This window comes from Sphaerodactylus townsendi, linkage group LG05, assembly GCF_021028975.2.
Source record: "Sphaerodactylus townsendi isolate TG3544 linkage group LG05, MPM_Stown_v2.3, whole genome shotgun sequence".
In the NCBI taxonomy this organism is placed as follows: domain Eukaryota; kingdom Metazoa; phylum Chordata; class Lepidosauria; order Squamata; family Sphaerodactylidae; genus Sphaerodactylus; species Sphaerodactylus townsendi.
The window spans coordinates 43,811,649-43,839,228 of record NC_059429.1 but is presented as its reverse complement, the minus strand read 5'-3'; the positions used below and the strand labels follow the sequence as shown (position 1 = coordinate 43,839,228).

Here is a 27,580-nt window from a genome sequence, read left to right as displayed (position 1 = left end):
CCACCACCACCCCAGCAAAACTAACCTTATATAGAGCATGATTAACTCAGGCTTTAACACCATTGTATAACAAGAGAATACTACAAAAAGGCTTCAGCCAAATACATAATAGTTTTGTTTATTGTACTGCTGCAACTGAGTCATAACAAACCACTTGGTAAATTAAAGACAATAAAGAAATGCTGGACATCATAATGCCAACGGCATGCATCCAGGGTAAAGATGTATTTATTGTTATACCAAATTTGCACAGGAATTCATAAATCAGCAAACAAAACTCACACACTCACAAAAGCAAACATATCAGACTTCAAACTCTTATGTGCCCATGTCTGAAAAAACATGTCTAAACATTCCTTTGCCTGAAAATTTGGGAAAAAACCAACAAAAAACCTCAGTTCCATGCTGTGGTTACCACTGTACTGCCTAACTGTCATTAACGTGCATTCTGGAAATAGAAGATGGGGGGGGGGGGATCAGCCAATTCATTCTTTCATAGAATGCCCAACAGTGTACAGAGTGAAACCTTTATCACAGACATGTCTACCTACAGCCTCATGTAGCCCCACCTAGAAATCTACAACTTCTCTCTCCCCCATTACCCCAACTCAAGGCAGACCAAAAAAAAGTCTATTAAAATAGGGGTAAGACCACTTTTCATAACTTTCTGGCAGGCAGAGAATAAAGATAATTATTAACTGGCAGATAATAAAGTACTAGCATCTACTAACTTCGAGTAGGCAAAGGCTCTTTTAAAAAAAGTAACCCCCATTTCTCCCTTCCTCTCTCGCGCACGCTTTTCATATTTCTAAATTAAAGATAGGAAAAGACAGGGAAATATAATTATTACAGTGACCCAGCAGTTCTTGGTTCATATTTTGCTCTAGCTGGGAATTCACCAGAGACCTTAGGCAACCTGCTATGCACTGTACCCATCTCAGACCAGTCCCATTATCAGTGTCCTGGGGAAGAAGTAAAAGATGAACTGACATGTCTACACAAATCTCTGAGATCAGGGTAACACAGTTTCATTAACATTCATTGTTTTTGGAGAATAAGCCTCATGTGATGTGAGTCCATGTGGTAACTTCATTTAGCACAGCACTACCCAACTCTATAAACATGTATTCCATTGCTGCCCATTTGCTGTAGCTGTTCCAGCCAGAGCCGGCGAATGGGGGAACTGCACCTGGGGGAACTGCGCCCCTGCCACGCCCCCGCACCGGCATGCGCCTGGTGCGTTGCACACTCCACCCCCACTCCCTTTGGCACTATGAGTCTGGTTCCAGCAGAAGAAATCTGGAAGGTCTGATCTCTCCTTCACTTCTACCGAACTATTAAAAACAGTCTTTAACTCTCTTGATGGCTTACATTACTCATGAACTGGGATCTCTTACAGATGTTATTTATGAGGTTTTTAATTGCTGTTTTAAGCTTTCTGTGATTTTTAATGTTACTCACTTTGGGTATAGGGTTGTCAAATACCCCACACCTCCACCCCACACCCCCAGTCACTGGCAGACAATGGGGGATAGGGTTGCCAGCTCCAGATAACATAACCTCAGGAGATTTGGGGACAGATCTTGGGGAGGATAAGAACCTCAGTGAGATACAACGCCATAGATTCCACCCTCCAAGGCATCCAGGTTAACTGATATCAGCAGTCTGGAGATGAGGTATAATTCCAGGGAATTCCCAGGTTCCACCTAGAGCACAGATGTCAAACTCACGCCCTCCAGATGTTATGGACTACAGTTCCCATCATCCCCTGCCAGCATCATGCTGGCAGGGGATGATGGGAACTGTAGTCCATAACATCTGGAGGGCGTGAGTTTGACACCTATGACCTAGAGGCTGGCATCTCTGCTTGGGTCACAGTTGCCAAATATTTTAAATAAATACAAACATAAAATAAAGAAATGTGAGCAAGACCTCTGCAGAACCAGAACATTTTTTCTGGGTTGTTACTAAGGTGGTTAAAATAATGAATAAAAGGAGCTTTGAATAGTTAAGCATCTTGATAAAAGCTATCAAAGATGGAAACATCAGATTGTTATCAAGATGACATGCATGATGGTTCTTTAGAAGGCATCTGCCGCTACTGGCGCAATAAAATATGTCTATACTGTCAGTTGATGGTACATTGCAAAACATTCTGTCCTCGCACTTTGTGCATGGAAGAAAACTCAGCTATTCCAGAACAGACATTATCACCATGTTCAAAAACAGCAATATGCAAAGCATTCCTGAGAAGGACACAGGGGACATAAGGAAAAAGATGAATTTCAGCCTTCTCCTAATTAGCTACAGCATGATTCCAAGTTCAACTGAAGGCTGATTTTTTATAGTTGACCCTTTAAGGAGGAATTCACTACCATTAATAATGTCATTACACATAACTTGAAAGCCAGTCTTGTTTCAACAGAACAAATCCTCCCTCGTAATATTCTAACCCTTATCTCTTAGGAGATATTTTGCCAACAGCTAAGAAAAAACAATGGCCATTTCCCACATCCAAATTATAAAGTAGTTCACCATTGTGAAGTAACAGCAGAGTTAGCCCATCTCCAGATAATACTGGCCTAGCTCGTCAATATGTAATTTTATTTCTTTAGTTCTTTTTATTCCCTTCCTGCTTCCAGTAATGAAAATACTGCCTATATTATTAAGCTTGAGAAATAAGGATGTGCAAGGTACAACATTCTCCATTATAAGAATACAGAAGAACATTCATATTTCCATGCACACAGCTCTGAGACTACATATTCATAGTTTTCACTTTGTTCCAAGTTCCACAAATCCAAAACTCACTGGTTGTATTCTGGCAAAAGGCACACCAAAGCATGCCAAGACAGAAGTTGATGGTGCACGTTCTGCAAATGGAAGTGTATGCTCCACTCATCTTGTACAGCATGAATGGCAAGCACACTGTGATGCATCAAGTCTGAATACACAACACAGTTCAGATACATGCAATCATAGATAATCTTTATGTGTGCCTCTTGATCCAGCATTTTCACAGGATCGGAACAATAGAGTTCTCCACAAATCTTACACTCAGTCCACCGAAAGTGGGTAAATCTAAAAACTTGAACTCCCCAACTTAAATCCAGAACAATCATTGCATTGGTGGATTTGCACATGTAGTTTTTGGCTTCTCTTTGCTTGTGTTATGCTTCCCACTGTGTAGACTGATGTGTATCCATTGGGGGTAATGTTTTTCTAGTAATACTAAGGAAAAACATCTAGCTCAGGAACCTTGAAAAAACAAAATCAAGGCCAAATTCCATGAGCTATCCCTATCTCTGGTGTTCAGTTATCGTGGCGTGGTTGTAAAATAGTTTGTTCACTGTTAAAAGCAGCAATATTTTAATTTCACAACAGCAGTTAGCTTATTGTTAGACTCACGAATTCGTGCATCTTATACATATGAATTTAAGTAAATATGAATTTAACAGGTACTCTTGCCTTTTCCAAACTCCCAGATTCAAATTCTTGCTCTTTTAAAAAGAATTATTAAAAACAGTGTACAAAACTCACAACCAACTTTCCACTGTGTTCAGCATCACACACAAAAGTGCTGAAATCAGTCACAGACGACAAATTCTGTAGCTAATGTTAAACATTATATTAAGACAGACCTTGAGGTTATGGGCTATGTTTTTGCTAATACAGGATATCAAAGAACATTGCACAAAACAGAGGAGGAAAGGGCACTTACTAAAGTTCATACTTTAGAAACATGATTTAAGTAAACTTGTTATCATAAATAAGATGCTGTTTGAAGGCAAGGTCAGCTGGAAAAAAAAGTACACTGTGACCTAGGTTTAACAGCACGAAAATGCTGACAAATAAGAGACTAAAACATCCAAGCATTTTTAGATCCACAGCTGCATTTTCCATTTACAGTAGAAAAACCATGAAAGAATAGACATAAACCATCTTTTGGTTACCATAGTAATATCCTTTCCCCCACACAACTTACCACCACAGCTTAATCCCCGTGGACACTGGGGCTTTTTTTTAAAGTGCCTGAAAACAACAAATGTTGGCCCCCATTCCCAGAAAATCCATGAATATTCTGAAGGTCAGCAATAAGCAGGGGTTGTTTTCAATTAGAAAGCTTGCTCTGTTGGTTGGCTGCCAGAAAATATATAGCATAGCATGGGTTGAGTGCATTCAAAACCAGGAAAGATTGTACGTTTTTCATTTTGACCTGGTAAGCATTCAGCTGTGCTTATTTTAGTAGGCAGGAAAAGAAAGAAAGAGAGGAAAAGACATTGTTTTATGGAAACTGTATAAGCACAATTACAGAAACTATTATACCAAATGTTAGGATTTAAGCTTATCAACTTTAAGCAAGAGGTCCAGTAAAAGATATCATCTGCCTTTTGTTTGGCACCAACAGTTTTCTAATGGTTGCTCTGTTACGTTGATCAGGAGGCAGCTATTATTCAAGGTGATTGCACCTGTCCAGACAATGGAGCTACAAACCCACATTCCCCACTAACACTGTTCACAACAACAGTTTCCCACCTGACATGCAAAAAGTTTGCTTTTTTGGTGAGTAAACATGGCGCTTAAGCATTTTTGTTACAAAGGGGATGATTTATTTGGTACCTCAAAACATATATCATTTTGCTTTTGGGAGGCAAGCTCAGGAATTTGCTGGAGGGAGGAAGTATGAAGGGGCTGGGGCTTTTATTACATATAAACATCCATCTAGGATCATTTTTTATGTATATAGGACAGAACCCTTCACCTCACCCCTGGCTACTTTCCAGCTCTCAGGACTAATATATATAGGATACATAGAAATGGTTGTTCATAACAGCATGTGGCCTAAACAGAGCATCTTTAAGGACATTTTTCTACCAATGCTTCCAGATGTCATTTGACTTTGACAGATGTCATTTTACAGCAGCTAGAATTAAGTTCCCATGATATTACGTTTATCTTATATAGTAAAACAGACTTTGTTCAATAAATGCATCCAAACCACCAAGGTATGGGGCGTGTATAAGTATTGACTGTATCTATAATTGAAATAAGAAAAATTAATACAATACTCACAAGACTGGCCAGTGCAGATGCACTACTCCTGGTCAACAACCAAGGGGAAGAGGCTCCCTTGGGCTCCCTCACACTTCCCAGCCCTAGTTCTCTCCTCGTGGCTGGCACCGAAAGGTAGAAGTGGCATGCAGATTGTTGGTTAAGTGGATGCACAGCTACTGTGTACCTAGCTACAAAAATAATGGCCTGCTGACATTGTGGCCTATGACTACCCTAGTTCCACCTTCCACCACCTCCCAGAAGTTGACTCAGAAGCACCATCCTCCAAGCAAAGGAAGAGTCACTCAGTTCCCTATATTCTGGCAAGATCTCCCCCTCCTGGACCAAGAATATTGGAAAGCCAGGAGGAGCTACTGTCCCTTCAGACATCAAGGAGATGGCATGTGGACCAAACTGAGTTTTTTGAGGTTAAGATACTTCCCTTGCATCACAATTGGAATCACTGCCCAGCATGGGGAAGGAGATTATTCCCTACATATGAAAAACAGATATGGCAGCAAGGTCAAGCTAAAGTCCACACTAAAAGATGGAGCACTCACTTGATAGGATAAGGAAGAATCCATGACTTCAGTATGACCACGAAAGGGTAGAGAGTCAAAGACTGTACCCAGGAAAGGGTAGAGCATGCTGCACGAATACTAATGGATTTCCAGTAACCCTGGTTACTCATCCTATCTCTAGTCTTTGCTGCTTGTGATATATTGCGTTGAACCTGCCCTATGGCCCTGGCCGGACAGCTCCTCTATTCCATTCTAAAGAAGTCCTGCTTTAGATACTACTCCTTTTCCTGTTGGAAGTGCTTCTCTGGTAAAATGGGACAGTCATCTGGCTCCACTGCTGGCTGGGGACAGGACAACCAGGCAAGACAGTCAGCAACACATATATGGATGCTGCCTCCTTCCAATATCCTCTTTTACTGCTATGGAAACCTATAAGCCTCCAATGAACCATCTCCCTGGCTGTGGATGCAAATTTTTCTGAGGCAAATTGCTGACAGACAAAAAGATTCCACAGTGACTTTGATAGGTTCTGAACAATTTGACACAGGCTTCTGCTTTTTGGCATTCAAGAGAGAGAGAAAATAACTGAGAAACTCCCGAGCTTGGCCTTCTTCCCACAACTAATTTATAGCATAAAGATGCAGAGATTCCCATGGGCTGTAGACTTAAAAAGAAAAACTTATTAATTCTATTATCTAATATAAACACCTTAACATTTTCTTGCTTGCATTTCCTATAGATAAATTTATTTACAAATACTTTAGTTTGTGGGATAAGTTTCTTTGGCGGTTTCCGCACAGCCAAGGGGGAGACCCTGCATCGGCATTAATCATGCCGATGCAGGCTCTGGGGCCGTTCGCACAAACGGCCCCATGGGATGCGCAGCTGTGGGAGCAAGCTCCGCACAGCCGCGTATTCCCCTCCCCGGCCCCAAACGCCTCATTCTGCTGGCAGCCGCGTCGCTCTATTGTCGCTCTGAGGAGGGGACACGCCCCCATGGCCACAGCGACGGCTGAAGCATCGGAGACCAGGGGGCGTGTCCCCTTCCCTCCTCAGAGCGACGTTGAGTGACGCGGCTGCCAGCAGAAGGTAACGAGGCGTTTGGGGCCGGGGAGGGGAGGGGGAGGGGAAAACGCTGGCTTCCACCCGCTGCCGTTTGCATGGCAGCGGATGGAAGCTGGCGTTTGCAGGAAAACTCGCTCCCCAAGCAAGTTTTGAAAACACCGTTTGGGCAGGTACAGAGCGCTGCTGAATCGATTTGGCAGCGGCGCCTGTGCGAAGGGTCCCTGCCAAAACGGTGTTTTCCGGACTGAAGCCGTTGCTTTCAGCCCGTGTAGAAACAGCCTTTGATTTAAGCCTCTGAATTTAGCCTAAAAGAAACCTACAATGATAAGATTATCTCTGCACTGAATTCATCCACGATTAATGCTAATCGAGTTCTCTCTTAACAAGGGCTTGAAGGATTTTCTTCACCATATGGCTTTAGTATTGATGACTTGGGGCAGCATTAAAACAATGAGATGGACCTCTCCTTCAGAAGGGCACGGTGCACTAAGAGAAGGCAGTGAAGTTCTAGAACTTGCCACCCACTAATAGAAACATAGAACTGCTTGGAAATAAAACAATTATGCCAAACATGGCCATGGCAAGGACCAAGGTATCATATTAATGTCAGTGTGGCATAATAGATAATATCAGGACAACCTTCTTGGAAGAGGGAGAGGATTCATATAGTAAATGGTGATGTTTCCAACATAGCAGTTCTCATCCTTCCACCTCTTGCCTTGGCTCTTTGGTTTTATAGAACAGATTCCTAAATACCTGGTTCTAATATTCTAATGGCTATGCTGGATTACAACCCAGTTGACAGAGCATTAGGTACACAGAAGTGGGTTGCCTAGATGACTGTGTGTGAAGATCTAGAGTATTTGACTACATTGGACAGGACACGTGACAGAATGGAGACATGAAAAGATACAGGATTTCAACAGTATGACAACCACTGAACTATGAGACATTGACACATGAAATAAATCCTGTAGGTTCTAGACTACCCTTATCCACAACATCTAGGTTTATATGAGCAAAAACATTATGAAGGGGAAAGAAGACTCCAATGTGCATCCTTCTACCTTAAGTCTAAAAGGGTGCATTCACAGGAACTTCATTTGAACATATAAAACTACTTTGGGCCATGTATACAATGAGAACCCCAGCTGCGAATGAAATGGCAAATTAGAAAGCTTCTTTATTTTTCTAGGGTGTTCCATTTGTCAAACATTTCTTGTTTAATTGGCAATTGTTGTTAAAGAGAGTCAAAAGTTAAGATTTAGCACACTTTTTTTGCCTGTTTACAGTCTCAGTGTTACTTCTGTCACAATAGGTTATGATTTGTGAGGCCAAATTAATCCCAAATGGCAACAGTTTCTCATTAGGCAAAAATTTCAATGGTTTTTTTTTACATTTCAAGACCTCAAATTAAATTCTTGTTTACCAAAGAGAATATGCTTCTTTTAACCATTTTCAAAAAGAACCATTTTAATTATCATCTGTCCATTAAAAAGGGCACGCAGAATCTCATTAAATACTTCTTATGACTAAGAAATGGCAGGTTGAACTAATAGGAGTTACACAGGGGTATAACCAAACACTACTGAAAAACATAGAGCTTGATGGCTTACAGAATGTGCCCAGTTTGCAGCCTGAGGGCATGCACTAGTTGCCCTTTCACATTGTTGATAATAGTGAGGCAGCCAAGAAATTGGACATTTCACATGGAAAGAATTGACAGAGACCAAAAACAAGATTTATTATATCAATCTGTCTTACCATATATAATTCCCTAAGCAGCAACCAATTGCCACCTTCCGATGATGAACCCCCCACAAATCGGTGTGCAGAACTCAGTCCTGTGTGCACTTTGGTGGGACATCCATCCCTCACCTGCCTTCCCCAGACCCAGAAGCCAGGGTGGCATCCACCTGATCTGGCAGTCAGGGCAGCAGGAGTCAGCCCTTCCTGCTTGACCCACCACCAATTTCCCCACCTATGACAGCCCTTTCACCTCCCCCTCCCTCCCACCACCTCCACAAAACATTCTGGCCTGCCCAGAGGCTGCAGAGAACAGCAGCAGAGAGCTTGCCCACCAACATGTGTGGGAGAACATTGCCCACCCAAGCTACCCTACCCCCCTTTCCCAACCGCTGTTTATTTGCGGGGATGGCCAGCAAGCAAGAGAGTCAGTGGCCAAGCTAAGCAAGCCCATTGGGGGGGGGGAAGGCTTCTTCGCCCCCTCTTTCCTAGGGCTCATTTCATTTCCACATGAGCTAGGCTTTGCCGCTAGTGCAATATATAACCATTCTTTCATCACCGTTTTCTTATCAGTGTTATTTTCTTCTGAGCATAGGCCAGTCAAGCAGGCAGACCCATTCATTACCTGATTTATTTAAAATATTTATATCTTGCCTCTCCACAATGTGCTCTAAGTGGCCCAATACAAAAATCAAACTTTAACACATCAATAAAAGTGAAACACCTCAACATAAGAACTATAGCCAGTGCAGCAGCGGTCATTAAGTGTGTGCAAATCTAAATGTAAAAACCCACATATGCAATAGAATAAAGCATCTGCAATAGGTGGTTCACAGAAGAACAGCATTAGAGTAATAATCAGTCAGTCAGGATGTTCCTTAGAAAGTCATAGACTGTTCAAAATGGGGAATCTATGCATTAATTATTTAAACTGGGCTCAAGTAGCCATATGAAAGTTATTATTTCTTTTGTTTGAGACAGTGGCCTATACCTTTCCATCTCTCTGAAGCGGTGGATACTAAGCACACCTTTACTGTGAAATTCAGCATCTGAAACCAGGATAGGATGAAGAATTGTTAATATGTCCACCTCAGCTCCAATTCATACTTTGGATTTGTTTGTTTGAGTCTGGAGGCACAGGCCTCACTCATTCAGCCAGATTAAGAACTAGAGAAGGGTGACAACTTTCCTTTCTCTCTCATGTTGGCACCAAGGCCTCCCTGGCTAATGTGCGGGGGCCACAAAGCTGGTGAAAGTGGATCCCAGGCTTAGCCAGTTTTATTGATTCATGAACACTCTTTCTAAGGTCACAGAATGGAGGAAGTGTGGACTTACTGGGTCACCATATCAAAAAAGCTGGGAACCACTGCTCAACATCAGGCCTCAATTTGAATGTTACACGACCAAAAGTCTTCAAGTCAAATTTCTACACCTCAGCTAGCCAACCCTCTTATACCTTACTTACTACCGCGTTCCCCCGAAAATAAGACAGGGTCTTCTATTAATTTTTGCACCGAAAGATGCACTAGGGCTTATTTTCAGAGTAGGACTTATATTCGGGGAAATACAGTACCTCCACAATTAATTAAGGCGGGCTCTCGGCAACCCGTTGCTTCCCCCTTCACGTGTGACACAAGCTGATCCTCATTGGCAGGGAGCACAGGGCATTGTCTGCGATTGTGATCTGTAACTACCGGTAGGGCTTATTTTTGGAGGAGGGCTTATATTTTATTGCATCAGCAGAGGGAGGGGAAGGGGTGGCATGCAAGGGAGGGAGGGGGCCCGGAATCTGGACATGACCCACCCACCCTAGCGGAGGGAGGGGGAGGGGAGGGAGAGGTGGCATGCAAGGGAAGAGGAAGGAGGGAGGGAGGGGTGGCAAGCAAGGGAAGGGGAGGGAGGGGTGACATGCAACGGAGGGAGGGGCCTTATATTTTAAGCCCTCCTCCAAAAAGCATGAAAAATCATGATAGGGCTTATTTTCGGGATAGGGCTTATTTTCAGGGAACCATGGTACTAGTGAACCTCCTCTGGATATCAACCTTCACTATTACCTCCGCAACCACAGAAATAACCTTTACTCTATCCAAACTTACCCAAGAGACCAATCTCAGCAACATTTCTGGCTGACAACTTTAGAAGCACAATTACTTTGGTTCCCAGCTGTGAAATGGATTCCTTAAACTTTAGAACTGCTGTCCTTAATAATAAAAGAGATATGAAAAAGGTCATGCTGGAGATAACGGATTTCAGAACTTTTTCCTAAACCCTTGAACTACAGGTTTGCTTGGCAGAATAAAACTGGCAAGCTTGACCCACAAATGTAACATTCTAGCTCAGCGTAGACATCAAAATTCTACTTGCAGTGCAAGATCGCAAATGCATTGCCTGATGCTTATAGTCAGGATAAGGTCTTTACAGGTTGGACTTTTCACACTGGCCTCTATACATATGCAAAATCCACTGTGCAAACACCATGTAGAATGTGCTGATGTGATCTTGATCTCCCATTACACAAAAAATTACAACATCTGCACAGGAATCACACATGAAGCATATGCAAGTACTAGAGTTTATATTCATATCAGATGCTTTCAGAAAACTGGTTCCTTTCTGTAAAAAAAAGAAGAAGCACTAGCCATTAAAAACACAGTGTAATTTACAGTTATCTCTCATCAATCCTTTTGGGGGCCTGTTCTGAAATTATGCAAGTAAAATCTTCCTGTTTGGGGATGTGACTCCAACACATGCTTGTTTTGAATAGTTATCAAGGAAGTCAGATCTCTGAAAAACAAGCCATGTAAGGAATAAACAGCACACTCTCTTTCCATCTTCCTTGATTTATGTTTTGTTTAGAAATGTCTGTAACATCAATTTCAATTTTCACTCATTGCTAGTGACTCCGAAATGTACAATAGCAAAATAAAGTCTCCAACTGAAATCCTTTCCTAGTGTGGCGTAGAGGTTAAGAGCAGTGGACTCTAATCCAGAGAACCAGGTTTGATTCCCCACACCTCCACATGAGCGACAGAGTCTTATCTGATGAACCAGATTTGGTTCCTCACTCCTACACTCCTGCTGGGTGACACTGGGCTAGTCACAGTTCTTTAGAACTCTTTCAGCCCCACCTTCCTCACAAGATGCCTGTGGTGGGGAGAGGAAGGGAAAGGAGATTGTAAGCCCCTTTGAGCCTCCTTACAGTAGAGAAAGGGGGGTACAAGGTTTTAAAATGTAACGAGGTATTACCAATAGAGGAATAACAAAAATGTGTATTTTGTTTGACAAGTATGTTGTAATATATGTAAACTTTTAATTTTGTGTGAAATAAAATTATTTTTAAAACTTAAAAAAGAAAGAACTGGGGGTATAAATCCAAACTCTTCTTCTTAATGACAAAAAGTCACCCATCATTTCCATAACACTCGTTTGTATTGTTGCAAGATGAGAAAAACAGAAATGTAGCTGCAAAGCAATCCTCAGTCTGTAGTCTGTTAACTTTATGGCCAGCTGTTCTTCTTGATTAAATGTAACACAAATGCTCATGAGAATTTATGGTTAACCAAGTTCCACTAACTTTTCAAAATTATTAAAAACTATTCAAATCCAGAAAACTAATTTTCTGCACTTTCAAACCATCCACAGGCACAGAAATATCCTAGCTTATAAAAGCCCTCTCAACAGCATTACTTTAATATCACTTCTCCCATTAGAAAAAGGTCTTGAAAAACCTTATTATAGATGGCTTAGTTCTTTGATATTGTATAATGAAATATGTATTGCTACAAACTGAATCATGAAGCTCAAGGTTCCCCAGAAGGTTTCATGTGTCAGAGCAGGGAAACAACTCCAGTTTACCAGATAAGAGTCTGCCACTGAATGTGGAGGAGCAGGGAATCAAACATGGCTCTCCAAATTAGAGTCCACCACTCTTAACCACTATGACACTACACTAGCTCTCATAAAAGCTTTTTCTATATCCTCATATTCTCACTTTTAGGAAGAATGAAAACCTCTTTTTATTTGATGGGTGTGAATCCAATTATGAAATAATGGCTCCTTTGAACCATCAAATAATGGATGATTTTATATTTGGTATCTATACCATATCCAAGAAATCCTAACTACTACATCAATAAAATCAATGTTTTCCCCTTAATTTCCAAAATCCCTAGCCAAAACTTCAGATGAATCATTAACAATAATCACAAGCTTAATAAAACCACATGAAACTTTTCAGTCATTATGACTGAAAATAGTCATCCAAACCAAACATAAATTAATCCAATTCTTCTTGCAAGCAAACAGTCCATTTTTGTTGATTTTGAAAGACCTTTTTAAAATCTAAATGTTGAGAGTAAATGTTCTATGAGATTATTTAAGAAATTAGACAAACAATCATTTTTAAAGCCTCCCTCATTTGACATCTACTGAGATTTATGAGTGAATTTCAGCAGCATTACAAAGCATAAAATACTGGATTAACAATAGTGTTTGGTGAATTAAAAACAAATAGTGCTGATGGTTATTCGCAAATGCATTAACAGAAGAAAGAAGAACAAATACTACAATAAATACTAACATTACAGCTCTTTTTATCGGTTTCCCTCAGTGGTACCTCACCTTGCTTGTGTCCTCCAGTTCAAGAATCTGGAATGCATGATCTGGGACAATAGCTTAGATCACAGCAATGACAAAAGAGTGGCTGTGACTTACCGTGGCCGCCACTGCTGCTGGGGAAAGGACAGCCCAGGTTGCAGGCTGCCACCTTCCCTGGCCTGGTGACATCACCCAGGCTCACGAGGCCCAGCCGGCCTGCTGCTCATGCGCAGACAGGCCTTCGTCACAGTTCAATGATGTCAGGGAGGTCGCCTTGGCATCACAGGGAGGCAGGCCGGGCAGTCTATATAAGGCCAGGCCCATTCTCACTTTTCCCGAGCCAGACATGTCCCCACCCTCCTCTCCCTCAATTTTGGTGTTTGTTAATTCATGTTAACATGTCATAGTCTGTTGGCGGGTTGCACATGGGGGACTGATCTATAGGTGGGACAGCAGGTGAGATATCCACTTTGATGGAACCTCCTTAAGAGGTTTGGGGTGGAGCAAGCCAACAGGTTGCGTGCCCAGACATGGGCTTCTATGGCTTGCGCCCTGGCAGCAAAAGGAGTCTTCAGGCAGTGGTCACCACCCATCTGGAATCTCTCACAGCTGGTCCAATGTGTGGCATTTTCCTCAGCAGGCAGGCTGGAGGAAAATTTAGGTTGCTGGGGGACAGCACTTGGGCTGCCCAGCACACAGATCAGACCCCCATGCTGCGCCTTATGCTTCTGTTTAGCTTGAACCAATATGTTAATAAAAGGCTATGGCCAACCTTTTTTACCACACAAAATCTTGTTGTAGTTGTATTAATTTAGGGTTTAGTAGGAGAAAGGGCTCCTAGTTACTGCCCTCAGGCAGCAATGGAATCATTAGGTAAGGAGAAATTAATTACAAAGAAAAATCCCCAAATTAATTCTACCAATTTTACAGTAATTGTCAAAGTATGCTTTAGTCAACCATTCAGTCACTGAAGAAATGAAATATTTGTTCCAGGTGTTAAGAAAAACAGTGAGCTGATGAAACAAACCTGAGAAGGAGGAACAGAACAGATTAGGGTACCACAGGAACCAAGCAGGGTACCTACTCAGAGTGTCAAAATGCTTATGGCACAATCCCGGTCCCCTTGGAACCCTAACCTATGGCAAGTTCAAGAGCAGACAAGGTACACACAAATCTGAGGCCTGCTCCTGATCACACAATACTTTAAGGAGAGGAGAATGATACCATCTGCTCTGAATGCCAATTGAGGGGAAAGGAAGGGTATAAATACACTGAGTTTATACACAAGAAAGGGCGGACTATTCTTCTTTGCCTCTCAATATTCTTATTCTATGTATTTAATAAAAAATAAGGTAGCAGCACCAAAATTTCAGAGTACCTTTGTGAGACCCTACTGATAATACCACCCAGGTTTGGTGAAGTTTGGTTCAGGGGGTCCAAAGTTATGGACTCTCAAACGTGTAGCCCCCATCTCCTTTGGAAACAATGGGGGATGGGAGCAATCCCTTTGGGAGTCCATAACTTTGAACTCCCTAAACCAAACCTCACCAAACTTGGGTGATATCATAAGGAGAGTCTCCCGAAAAATCCCTGAACTTTTGGTGTTGCTAGCCTAAAAACTACACCCCCTGCAGGCCAAAAACGGAAAAAACACTGAAAATACAAAAAATCCCACAAACGACCTGATTTTTTGGTGCCTACCACAAGTGGGCGCCCTGGCCAACTGCCCACTTTGCCCAATGGGAGGAACGCCTCTGAGTTACGCTCATTCTTTAATTGTCTTAGAAAGATGCAACTCTGCTGACTATGGCACTGTAAGACAGCAACTCCGGTGACAAACTCATATGATTCCGAAAACCTTTACCAAAGCAAATGCAGAAGTTACATTTTCCATCCAATTTTCTGTTTTAAGTAAAGGCTCAGGCAAGGGAATACAGAGGGGGGTGGATCTACCTTTTCTATATATAAGTAGACTTAATAATATCATTCAATGGTGCACACATACAAAAGTTTCATTAGGAATTCTTTTCTTCTGAATCATGCCAACAAAGTCAAAGATTGGTCTGGTATGCATGTTATAACTTATTTACATGCATCTTGCTGCAGATGTTCAGTTGACATTTTGTAGAGATGAGATAAGAATGGGAAAAGAAATATTTAACACACTGTATCAAGCCAGTGCAAAATCCCAGATTGGGCAGTTTGAGAAATACAGATCCAGATCTCTGCTCAGCCTTGATGCTCATTGGGTAGCCTTGGAAGGGCTATAGTCATACCTAGGTTCTAACCAACTCCATGTCCTTGGAACAAGGAGAGAGTATAATAAACATTATTACCTAAGATTATTCTGTCAAGGATTTGAAAAATATTTAGTGATATGGTTTTGAGTTCTGAACCAACTCATAACTAACAAATTATGTTAATAGAGGTTCTGCGGTGCCGTTTTTCAGGCCATTTGCTGTATTTTTTAGACCTTTTACTTACCTAATCTGGACCTTACCATTTCTTACAAAACACAGTTAAAGCAGCAGCATGTCTTCTAAAAGAAAAAATATATATAAAGCCTCTGAAGAACTGCAATGGAAGTAATGCATGGAAGAATGTGTCTGGTCAGGATCATGGGCTTCAGCCAGGAAATCAGGAAGCCGCAGCAAGATTGAATAGAGTTCCAAAAGTTGATACCATGAGAGCAGAACCAGGCCTGTTCAAAATGCAAAATAGGGACCAGGGCACAAGCAAGTTCGGAAACCAATACCAGAAAAGCAGAAACCAGAGGCTATGCCAAATTTTTAGATGGAGCTGAGCATGAGAAATCAAGACAGGGAGGAAGACCATTGGGAGGAAAAACATTGACCAGGCAAGAATCCTCAGTCTTTTTAGATAGAATTGCCAGTTGTGAGTGTGGGAGTACCTGGAAGGGTGAGGTTTAGAGAAGGAAAGGATCTTGATATGATATAATTACATGAAGTCCACCTTCCAAAGCAGTCATTTTCTGCAGAAATAGAACAAATGTTTTAAACAAATAAATATCTTATTAGACTGAGCCTTCAGGCACAGCCTACCCTATTTTATGTAAGCGCCTCATCCTTTTTTTTAACATTACATAAATAGAAGTATGATTAATATTTTACAGAAGCCTAGCCAGGAAAGATGTGCTGACAGCATGATGTCTGAAGAAGGAAACAGGAAGTCGGAACACAGACAAAACCTAAATTCTTTTTGAAGTGGGCAAAAAGCAGAGGATCTTGTGAAGCATAGCTTTCCAAGTATTAGAGGAAAGACTCAATGAGAAGCCACAGAAAGACAAGGTAAACCTTTTAAGAAGATCATCTGGCAGAGCCATTCTCACTTAATATTTGATTAGTGACTACAGTCTATATAACCTTGAAAACCCTACAACATTTGATTGATGAAGATGTGGTTGAGGATCCTTACTCTCCTGCCCTTTACACACTGACAAAGGCTCTTTGATATTGTAGGTCATCTTAATTTACTTTCCAATAGTCCATCTGATGCCAATGTTGTTAGCTATGATGCTTTAAAAGATATTAGAAAAAAAACAATTATAAAATGTTTGCACAGTTCTAAACTTACCTTGGCAGTTGCAATGTGTAAAATAGCATCATACCTCAACATTTTATTTATTTGTTTGTTTATAAATATCTATACCCTGTCTTATACCAGTGTCTCTAAGTTGCTTATAGATTAAAAACAAAAAACAATGAATAGAAGCATCATAAATAAAATATAACAATAAAAACAAGAATAAAGACAGCATTAAAAATAACCCAACCCCCACTCCCCCCTCCCAAAACCAGAAACTGTAGAAGAGGCTTCCAGGGAGGCTAGCCAAATGCCTGGGCAAATAGAAAGGTCTTTGACATGTGCTTAAACCCACAAAGGGTAGATGAATGGCAAATCTCTAAGGGGATACTATGCCAGAGCCTGTGGGCAATCACAGAGAAAGCCCTCTCACATACCCCTGCCCCCACACCTCAGCAGAGGGAGGCACCACCAGGAGTGCCCCCCTGTGGCCTCGGTGCCTGGGCAGGTACATACAGGCTCAGGCACTCCTGAACCTCAAAGGATAGCAATGAATCCAGGAGCACCACAAGATCTTGCACTCAGCCCTTCTGGGGCAATACAACCAGTGGTGGGATTCAAATAATTTAACAACCGGTTCCGGTGGTGAGATTCAAATAAATTACCAACTGGTTGTTTACAAGCACCATTTTAACAACTGGTTCTGCTGAAGTGGTGCGAACCTTCTGAATCCCACCACTGAATACAACCCTATCCAGAACCAAGTACCCCATGATCTCAGAGAATCATTGCAAAATTGCTGTCTTTTATTGCATTTGAAAACATGTTTGGCTCCAAACGGCGGATCAACCATTGTCATCATCAACAGGCTGGGAGGGGATATCTGTAGCATGAATTACAAATGTAAAGCTACAGTGGGAACATTAGATCTGTGCCAGTGTCCCTCTGTGTTGTGTCAGAGGCTTCCCCCTCCCTCCAAAAAAGCACCAACAATACTGCAAGAGGTTAGATAAGCACTTCCACTAGAGTCTACCCCCCTTCCCTAGTGAAAAAGTTTTCCCCTGCAATCTCAATAGTGAAACTGTAATATAAACTATGATATACATAAGAAATTTGAATCATTATAGTTACTGAACTACTAAGATGAGGTGATTTTTTTTTCCGGGAGGGGATATCTGATCACGTCAATGGGAACACACATAGGCTGGGCTGGGTTGTACAGGGTGGAGCTGTCAATCCAATGAACATGATGACATTCAGCCTCACAACAAGAAATGCACCCAACCCAAGAGCAAAGGGTAGTGCCCCGCTGTAGACAGGGTAATGGGTAATAACACCAAACATGCCCCAAAGCAAAGACTGTGCAGTGAATGCTCCTTCTGGTCATGATAAGCATAATGGGCCAAAGACAATTAATTGGGGATGAACGTGAGCCTTTAAGCAGACCACTTCCAAAACAGACCTTCGAAGCCTAATTAAACGAACTAAGCAGCAAGCAAGATGCATTTTTTCAGAAAGTATTTCCCTCAAATACTCAGAGGCCCTGTTGTCTTCTAGCAGTAACATTTATTCACAGGCAATGGACAGTCCAGAAAATTAAAGATGCATCAGAGTCCTTAAGCAATAGAAAGGGAGAAGAGAATGAGCTTATGTAAACCAAAAACATCAGGACACTCTGAAGCTTAGTTAGCTGCCAGGCACATAAAAGATTGGACAGGTCATTTCACTTGTGGCCATTATTGGGAAAAGAACGTTTATCTACAATGTTTATGATCCCAGACCTGGCATACTTTTCTGCTTTGCTTGTTAAATTAAAAACAGCAGACCATGCGTAAATAGTGTTTCATAAAAGTCACAACACTTGAAAACTGGAAAGTATATCCTTACTTAATGAGTCTAGCCCAGTGATGGCGAACCTTTTCGAGACCGAGTGCCCAAATTGCAACCCCAAACCCACTTATTTATCGCAAAGTGCCAACATGGCAATTTAACCTGAATACTGAGGTTTTAGTTTAGAAAAAGCGGTTGGCTCAGAGGCATGCGTTACTTGGGAATAAGCTTGGTGGTAGTCAGTGGCTTTGCTTTGAAGCCCCTGTGCAACTCTTCCAACAGGTGAATCATGACCCTAGGAGGGTTTAGTCAGAAGCAAGCCCCATTGCCAGCAACCGAGCTTACTCCCAGGTAAAGGATTGCGCTTTTGTTCTTCGCATGAAAATCAGTGGGGTTTAACAGCGCTTAACAGGGTTACCTACACAGCCTCCCCAAAACTAGGTCTTAGAGGTTTAATGCTAATAATCAAGCCCAGCAGCCCAGGCCAACCTAGATGGGGGGGGGGGGGCAATTCTGTTTGTGTTTGCCCAAAGAGAGGGCTCTGAGTGCCACCTCTGGCACCTGTGCCATAGGTTCGCCACCACTGATCTAGCCTAATATGCAAGTCCAGCAAAACTTGAGGGAGACACAAAGTTGGGGCCACTGACTTTTTCTCTAAAAGACTGGCCTAAAGGAATGGTTCTACAAGTGTTAATAGCCTTGGTCTTAAATCCAAATCATGCAACAAGTAATTTACTTTTCCAGTTCAAATTCTGGTCGACAGGGAAAGTCACAAGAAAGTCGGCATTTTTGAGCCAATACAAATTATGACATTGACTTCTACTGGATGTGGTCTGCACCCATTTTGTTTGATCCTTCCAATAAACAATGACTGCCTCTATAGTGGGATTCATTTCTCCAGTGGAAGATACTTCTCAGTGCAAGAGTACCATTGGATCTGTTCATTATTCATAAGAGGAGAGGTGCAGTAAGATCTGAAATTATGCGTTAAAACTTACAAACTCTATTCCTGAAGTCAAAAGGGCAGCATGCTTTGTGGGAAAGACACTTCACACATGCACAAAAGAAGCCTGATGGGCATTATTTCATGTTCCATGACTATGAGCTGGCAAGTAAACAAATAGCTCAATAAAGAGTTAAAACCTTTCTACCACCAACAAGAAGTAAGGTGCCTATTTGTCATGCATACTGACTTTATGAATGAGCTATGGGTATACTGATATAATCTATCCTGAAGAGAGGAGGCTTAGAGGCAGTCTTTGGCAAGACATACATACTAATTCCACATTCTTTTAAGAATTGGAGAGGGTCATTTTGTTACAAGCAAATATTTTTTTATAACCATCAAGTCTGACATAATGAATATTACAATAAAATAGAACATTCTACTTAGAAAGTTATCAATAAACACTACAGGAGAGACACGCTGAAGAGACTGGCTTGGTGGCTGTAAATACCCAAGTGACTGACAGCTTGTAAAACCTGGCTACTGTGTGGGGAATACACACACCTATCAAACAGCTGGACTTGTCTACAGGAGGAATTATGGCACATATGAAATAGTGTAAAAATAAGGCCTCAAATGCTTCACTAAGAAATGAAGCATCTCCTGTTGGAAAAACAATTGCTATCCTGATGTGCTCATTAAAAATTCTAGTAAGCTCCCATGGTTTTTGCATGCGATAAACTTTTCCACTGGAATGTATTTGCACGCGCCAGCGTTGTAGTTTCACAGCTCAAAGTTTTCACATAAAACGCAGACACCAGACCTTCTTTCTCTTTCAAAAATAGTACATTTACTTCTGTACATATCAATTAAAAATCTCCAAATTCACTGGAGGAATTAGGAATTTATATTACCATAAAATTACCTTCATATTAGTGCAAAATACCAAGTTGGGCTTCCTAGGTTTAAGTTCTTTTAATAATATGGGATGCCAGCTGGGATAACTGTATTTCATTTGAACATTTGTAAGTGTCCTGTGCCTTTAAAAGAAATATACTTGATGCTTTGGAGATGTTCAGACAGATCCACAAGGTTGTTTTTGTTAAGGGTGAACAACAATTATACTTGCACCCGGGTCACAGTGCTAGGGAAGGAGCTTTAAACATTTCCCCACATTATTTTTTAAAATTCAGTCACTCTCCCTGTTTCTATTTATACTGGTATGAGGGATGTGCCAAAACCTCTAATTTGGTCTTTCATTACTTGATCATTTTTATTAATTTTGAAACTCTTATTGTTGGGCTATTTCTACCTCATAAACAAAATCCCCATAATATATTTTAGATACCCTTTCAAGTGATCAATAAAAGTGTCCACACATTACTACGTTATCAAATATGGTGCGTGTAGGATACACCAACGATTAAATCCTAGATTAACCGCAGAATTAAAATTTTTACAATAAACTGAACAATGACCACAGATGGATGCTGGATCTTTTTCTCAGGAAAGGAAACAAATTCACACCTATCACTCCTTAACAAAATCCTACTAATTGTAACAGAGGAAATAACGAAGTTTCCCTTGAGACACTAAGATAGGGGGGAAAAAACAGAGTGCAAATTTGCTTATAGTAATCCAGTTCCCAAGATACAGTTCACCATGTAATTCAATGTATTTCTCCAATTTTAGCTCTAGTTTATTTTGCAACTCCTATGTGGAAAGCCCATGAGGATTTTTCTTCCAAAAAGTCAGAGCAATAAAAGGAACTGTTTATTTTTATTGTTCCATTTCCATGCCAATCATCACTATGGTGTTGCATGACTCAGAACTAAGATACACAGAATCTTTATCGGGATCAATTATCAAGTGGGACAAAAAAACCTAAACAACTTTTTAAAAAAACAACATTACTCTCCATTTCCACCAAATCCTGTTGTTAACAGCTGTAATAATATGGTATGCACAAATAGTCTACAAGAGCTTATACACACTTTTTAATCCTTTGTAGTAAGGAGTGCGGTACCCCAGTGGGCTAAAATTCCAAACATTTATTATCCAGCATATTTTAACAAATGAGAACTCAGAATGTTGTGTACTTACCCCATATCCAAATCTGAGGGAATATTACAAAGGGATCTGGGGTCTGAACTAAGATTCTCACAGACCGAGCCTGCAAAGGACTGTATGTCCTCAGGTAAAAGACTCCTCTTCAGTATAGTTAAGCATTTCTTTTAAAAATGAATGGGAAAGGAAATAAATGGGCCCCAACCATTTCACTGGCTTTAAAAACAGAAAGTAACGATAAAATCCAAAATGAATTCTAATGAAAAATCTCATTTATATTGGAGATGCAAAGCAATGCAATGAAAGCATTTTGGATTCACTGGCTGGAGCAGCATGTTCACAGAAACGTTACAAGAGGTGGAATAAACCAATAGACTGGGAAATTTCCTAATTTCCAGTTTTAAAAAAATGTTTAAGCAATGGGAAGCTCACAGAATACATGGATTTTAAAAACTACCTCTAGAAAGGGCACCCTTTGTCTTCTTTTTCAGACATTTGGCAGGGTTGTGGCTTCGGGGAAGTAGAATTACTACACATTTCATCATATTTAGATGAGGCAGTAAAATGATAGGCAAGTGAATAAGGTGTGAGTCTTCCACTGAAACCAATGGGACAAAATGAATTAGTAACTTGTGAATAACAAAATGAGTGCAAAGAGAAACACATAAAGGCAAAACTAAGTGAATTTTTTGTATGCACGCCCTCTGCTCCTTGTGCCCAGAACAGAATAGGATATGTAAAACTGGCCTGTGACTGGCAGGACAAAAGCCTCCATTGTTTCAATTTCCATTCTTTTCATTTCAAATTTCATTCAGGTCATTATCAAGGTCCAAACAGCCACAGGTCATACTCATCTTCAGATATATTTACCATTCTGCTGAATGCCAGCTGATCATCCTCCCTCCCACTATAGACCACCTCACCTTCCTCACTGTTCACTTCAGGAGCAACAGTACAACACAAATAGACATGGAAGGTAGGAAAGATCTGTTCAGCCAGTGAAAGTAACATTAAAAGCCAAGTCCAGATTTTATAGGTTTATTTGCTGCAAAATAAGATCACGGCAACATTTAGGCATCATCAAGTGGTGCTAACAAATCAGAGCTAACATTGATGCATAACTTCACTAGGAACTCAACCCTGGAGAATATCCCAGGAAGTTTCATTCTTGAAAGGGCATTCTTTTCCATGTAACTGGTTAAAGTAGGTCAATGCATAACTAAGTTTATTGCCCAGACACACCTCCTCTGTGGATGGTCATCTTTTCCACAATGAGGCCATCTCAGATTAAAACAAGTCATCCACAGTCCAGTCTCCCCATGACATCATCTCAATTTGGTCTCTTCCTTGTGGACCTGTTCTAGACTGCACACTCTTGTGCCAGAACAAAAACCAAGGGAGCTACTGCCATAAGTAAACTAAGACAAATTTGCTGTGATCTTCAGAATCCTTTTATAATTGCTTAACTGAGCCAGAATATAGTTTATGTTTAGAAGGTACTACCATGAAGCAAAACAACAAGTAGAGGTCCTTTACTCTATCTGTATTCCATTTGTACCAATATTAAGATCACAATGTTCACAGCAGATTCATTAGAATCATCATTGCCATAAATATTTTCCTAACATTTCTTTTTCAGATCAAGTGGAAGTGAGAAAAACAGAAGACTTCTGCACTATTACTTTCTGTACTGTTCAGTACTATTATTTCTGCCTTTGCTCAGTGTGATATAAACAGAAATTATTTACCCAATAGTTTAGGAGTCCTAAGACATGGACAGTTGCAAGGAGGACAACATCATTGAATAGGTGTGTGTGTTTGAACCATGAATCGATAAAGAAGCCTATGATTACTGCTTAACTTACAGTGGCCCTAGACGATTTGTGGGGGGAGGGGATAGAAACAATTGTTTTGTTGCTGTCTGGGGCTTAAATGGGGAGGGGGGAAGTCTCCTTCTTAAGATCAAATAATTTGGGTCCTCAGCTAGTCTGTTATTTTGCCAACTACATAGAATGGAAAACCTGTAGATCTTCAAAACTATAAATACAAGCTAATCAATATGCACCTTTTATGTTCAATAAAATAATAATAATTGAAGTAGTCATTCAGTTATAATTTTCAATTTTGCAACCAACTGAAACTACAACAAAAGGTTCCCAATGCAATTTCTCATCACCCAGGGTACTTTACTTTGGGTGAAGTAAAAATATATTGAGTGAATCTCCTCTTATCAAAAGTTGCAATTTGCAATCATTCAAAATCCTTCAACCACGAACAATTAATTAACAATTCCACCTACCTGCTGATGCCAAATACCAAAGGACCAACGCAAATATGGGAAGTATACAAGTGGAAGTCATTTTGGCAATGTTGGGTTTTCAACTTCTTTTATTGTTCTTTATGCCAGTATGTCCTTTGAATAGGCGCTACTGTAGTTCTTCAAAACAAAGTCTTCCACACTTGTCAGTACCTGCACAGAGAAGCAAACAATCATTTTAGAAACTTGGTCTTACAGAAAAGTAACCTTTAAAAATTATTCTATTGAAAACAGTCTTCTTTTTTAATGAAACCTCCTTATTGAGGAATGACCTGAAGAAGAAAAAGTATTATGGCCCCAACTTTAAACCTTGTCCCTCCAGCTCAAACTTGTTAATGCTCCTTTCCAAAGCGTCTCCAGAATTTCTCAGAGATCGAACCAAAAGCCTGCTGAGGTCTGGAAGTTGCCTCTGAGAGCAGAATTGCCTTTGCCTGCTCACACTCCTTTTGAAAATGTCCTGGAAAAGTCTTTGTTCTCATCAACGACACTATCATTCTTGTAAATGAATCTGGTAAAATATTTCAGTAACTCCTAGAACTAAGTGGAAAATTATTTTAAAAAGATATAAGGACAGAAGCAGTTAATTAAAAATCACAACCTGTGCACAATACTTAAAAAAAACACAGAAGTGCATTCAACGATCTGTGGACTTTGCTAGGGAAGATCTGCGATGGATAGAATAAATTCCACCACCCAATGACCAATAACAATGACCAACAATGACCAATAAAAGCTGATGGGATGCTGGGGAGTTATTTATTTGAGTTAGTTGGAAAATAGCAGTTGGGAGCTGAAGTTAAGGCAGTTGGAAGTTGGCAGCTGGAGAACTGAGAGGGGAAAGAGTATGCCTGACTGAATGGAACTGTGGAGCAGAACTGCTCAGAGCTGGCTTAAAATAGTCAATTTGTAACAGAAGATCCCAATTGGAATAGGACTTCACTTCAACAGAACCAAAACATTGTAACTTTTACCTTACTTTCTTCACTGTTATACACATAAATAAAAAGTGAACTTCTTGTTCTGTTTAACCCTATGGGCTGTATGTTTCAGGGAAATAACACACACACGAATATCTCAGTCTATATGTGTATTATACAATATGAATAAAGAACAGTGTTTTTGAGCCCCAACCTCAATAACTCTGTGTGAATGAGGTCCCATCTATCTCACAAGTTGTCTATTGTGGGGAGAGGAGTCTGAAGCCCTTTGAGTCTCCTTACAGGAGAGAAAGGGGGGTCTAACTCCAAACTCTTCTTCTTCAGTATAAAATTCTGAGAAAAGCATCTTATGTTTTTTAGGGAATACAATTTTTTAAATTCATTGTTGAGACAGAATTATTCAATTAGCTCTGCACAGAAGAATCCAATCATTATTTCTCTCAGTCTTAAATGTCCTTAAAGGTTTGTTGTATTTCTCTCAGTCTAGAACAATTTTGTAAGTCCCATACAATTGTACAATCTCACATACACAATGCCATTTTACTTCTCAAATGTCACTGCAATGGGGCTTGCAGTCAACACGCAGTCTTTCTGGACTCTCAGGCCCCAAATGTAGCTATTCCACTTCCACAACCTGTAGTAGGCCCTATGATTTTAGCCCTTTTGGGGTTCAGTAACTTCTTGTGATATCCTGTAGAACCTCAATCTTCTCTCCCTGCCCTACTTTAATTAAAAATAAATAAATTTATTACTGGTTTTTAGTTTAACTATTAAAAAATTCAAAGACAAGAAATGTCTGAGTTGAATGGTTGTAAAGTTATATGGAACCCCAGAAAACCAAGTTTGAAAAACTTGGTTTTGAGCCCTAGTGACAACGTGAAGAAAAAAAAAAGCTTAGCAGTTACTAGAGACTTTCAAAATTATTCTAAGGTCCACTATTCATGGAGTGCTCCTCACTCTGTAGTACATTCGCAGTGGGGTTTCCTTGCATTTCCTTGTCTGCCCCCAATTCTGAGTCACTCCCATCAATCACAAGATTGTTGCAGTGGCGTAGGAGGTTAAGAGCTCGGGTATCTAATCTGGAGGAACCGGGTTTGATTCCCAGCTCTGCTGCCTGAGCTGTGGAGGCTTATCTGGGGAATTCAGATTAGCCTGTATACTCCCACACGTGCCAGCTGGGTGATCTTGGGCTAGTCACAGCTTCTCGGAGCTCTCTCAACCCCGCCTACCTCACAGGGCGTTTGTTGTGAAGGGGAAGGGCAAGGAGATTGTAAGCCCCTTTGAGTCTCCTGCAGGAGAGAAAGGGGGGATATAAATCCAAACTCCTCCTCCTCCTCCTCCTCCTCCTCCTCCTCCTCTTGTATCATTATCACTAATGTTGCATTCAATTTCCAGGGATTCAGGGGCTGTATCAACTAAATGCAGCACAGCAATTCTTATTTTTGAAATCACTCCTCCCGGCCACACACCCGCATTAAACACGTGGAAAGCTTCTCAAGCCAGGGAGATCTGCTTTCAAGCAAACCTTCTCCCTGACGTGTTAGCTGATGATTCCAAATTCTCTCTTTCCTATACACTCACAGCCAAATTAAAACCATAGCTCTGCACGTATTCTGTAGCACAACACTTTGCTATTGACTTTGGAACAAAATGTGTTCTTTACCATCCATTCCAATGTGTAATCGCAGATTTACTGGAAGTTCATCTGTGGGTTTCCAAAAAGTAAAGCATGTCAGCCACATGTGGCCAGATTATTGCCTTGTAAAAATCATATTCTCTTCCAGAATAGAAGAGTACAGTTATCCTGCTAATCAAATCTGCAACAATATTTAATAAACATATGCACAAATTTTAATGTACCGTCATGAATTTATAGTGTGGGTTTTGAAAAAATAATTCTAAGTATCCCATAGGTGAAAAAAGCATTTTAAAAGGAGGCATATTCCTTTTCCTCTTGAAACAATCATCAGGTAGTTAAGAAAGATCCATGGTAGTACTATGGTGTGAAGGCTTCCTTCTTGTGCAAAATATTTAGGATGCACACTATAGCATTACTCTGATACTTCCCCCCCCCCCCCGGTCCTCATGTTTGCTGAGATGTGTCAGCCATCATCAAGCATACCCCAGTCCTGGAACATCGTATCACCCAAAAGTCACACATCTCCCATTGGGGTTGCTGCATTTGATCAAAGCACTCTAAGAGCCAGACCACATCAAACATTTTTTCCAAGTTCATCTCTGCACTGAAACAGCAGCTGTGTTTTGGCAATCCACACTCCCAGGCAAGCAAGGATCTGCTTTGGATCAGGACTGCAGCATGTGTGGAGATAGCGTTTATAACATCTTCACCAATTTGAAATGGCCGGTGGGGGGGGGGGGGGATTTGCCTCATTAGAGACTTCCCCTGCACTGATGGGGTATGTGTAGGTTTACCCAACTGATTACATAGGACCCCCGGAGCAGCTTCAGGTTGGGAAAATGGTAAGCATCAACAACTTCCAATGTTTGGAGTTTTTACATGAGAGAGGAAAGGAACAGCGAGGGACTACAGCTACTCATATTATTCGAGGCAAGAGTGAACATGCAGAACAGGATCTTTTGGCTATGATGCCCAAATGGTGGAACTCCCTCTGCAGGACTCTCACCCTGCTATTTCTTCAGGTATTTTACAAAGACATTTTCATTTCAGAAGCCATTTAGAAAGGGGTCATTAAAAAAATTCCAGTGCTGTAGTTCAAAGGAGTAAAGAGCGATTGGTTTGGGCACACATGACAGTGCAAACATAGCGCTGCTGAGGAGAGGGAAACAGCCCACCCTTCCTGATTCCGGCCCACCAACTCCCACAGCTATTGCTCCACAGGGATCCTACAACCACAGGAATGATCTTTCTCAGGGTCAGAAACAGCTGTCAGAATGGAGAAGTGGGAAAACACCAGGTGCCTTCTATACACAGATGGTT

The 27,580-nt window shown here is 40.9% G+C and overlaps 1 protein-coding gene across 1 annotated transcript in view; it reads right to left on the bottom strand.

Annotated features, from left to right (window-relative positions):
- The window catches only part of TGFBR3 (transforming growth factor beta receptor 3), a 161,133-nt gene that overhangs the window by 113,837 nt on the left and 19,716 nt on the right, over positions 1-27,580 (bottom strand). The window contains exon 2 of the mRNA XM_048497042.1: positions 23,666-23,836. Within this exon, the coding sequence (XP_048352999.1) occupies positions 23,666-23,726 (61 nt within the window). The 5' untranslated portion in view covers positions 23,727-23,836. The remainder of the gene's footprint in view (positions 1-23,665; positions 23,837-27,580) is intronic.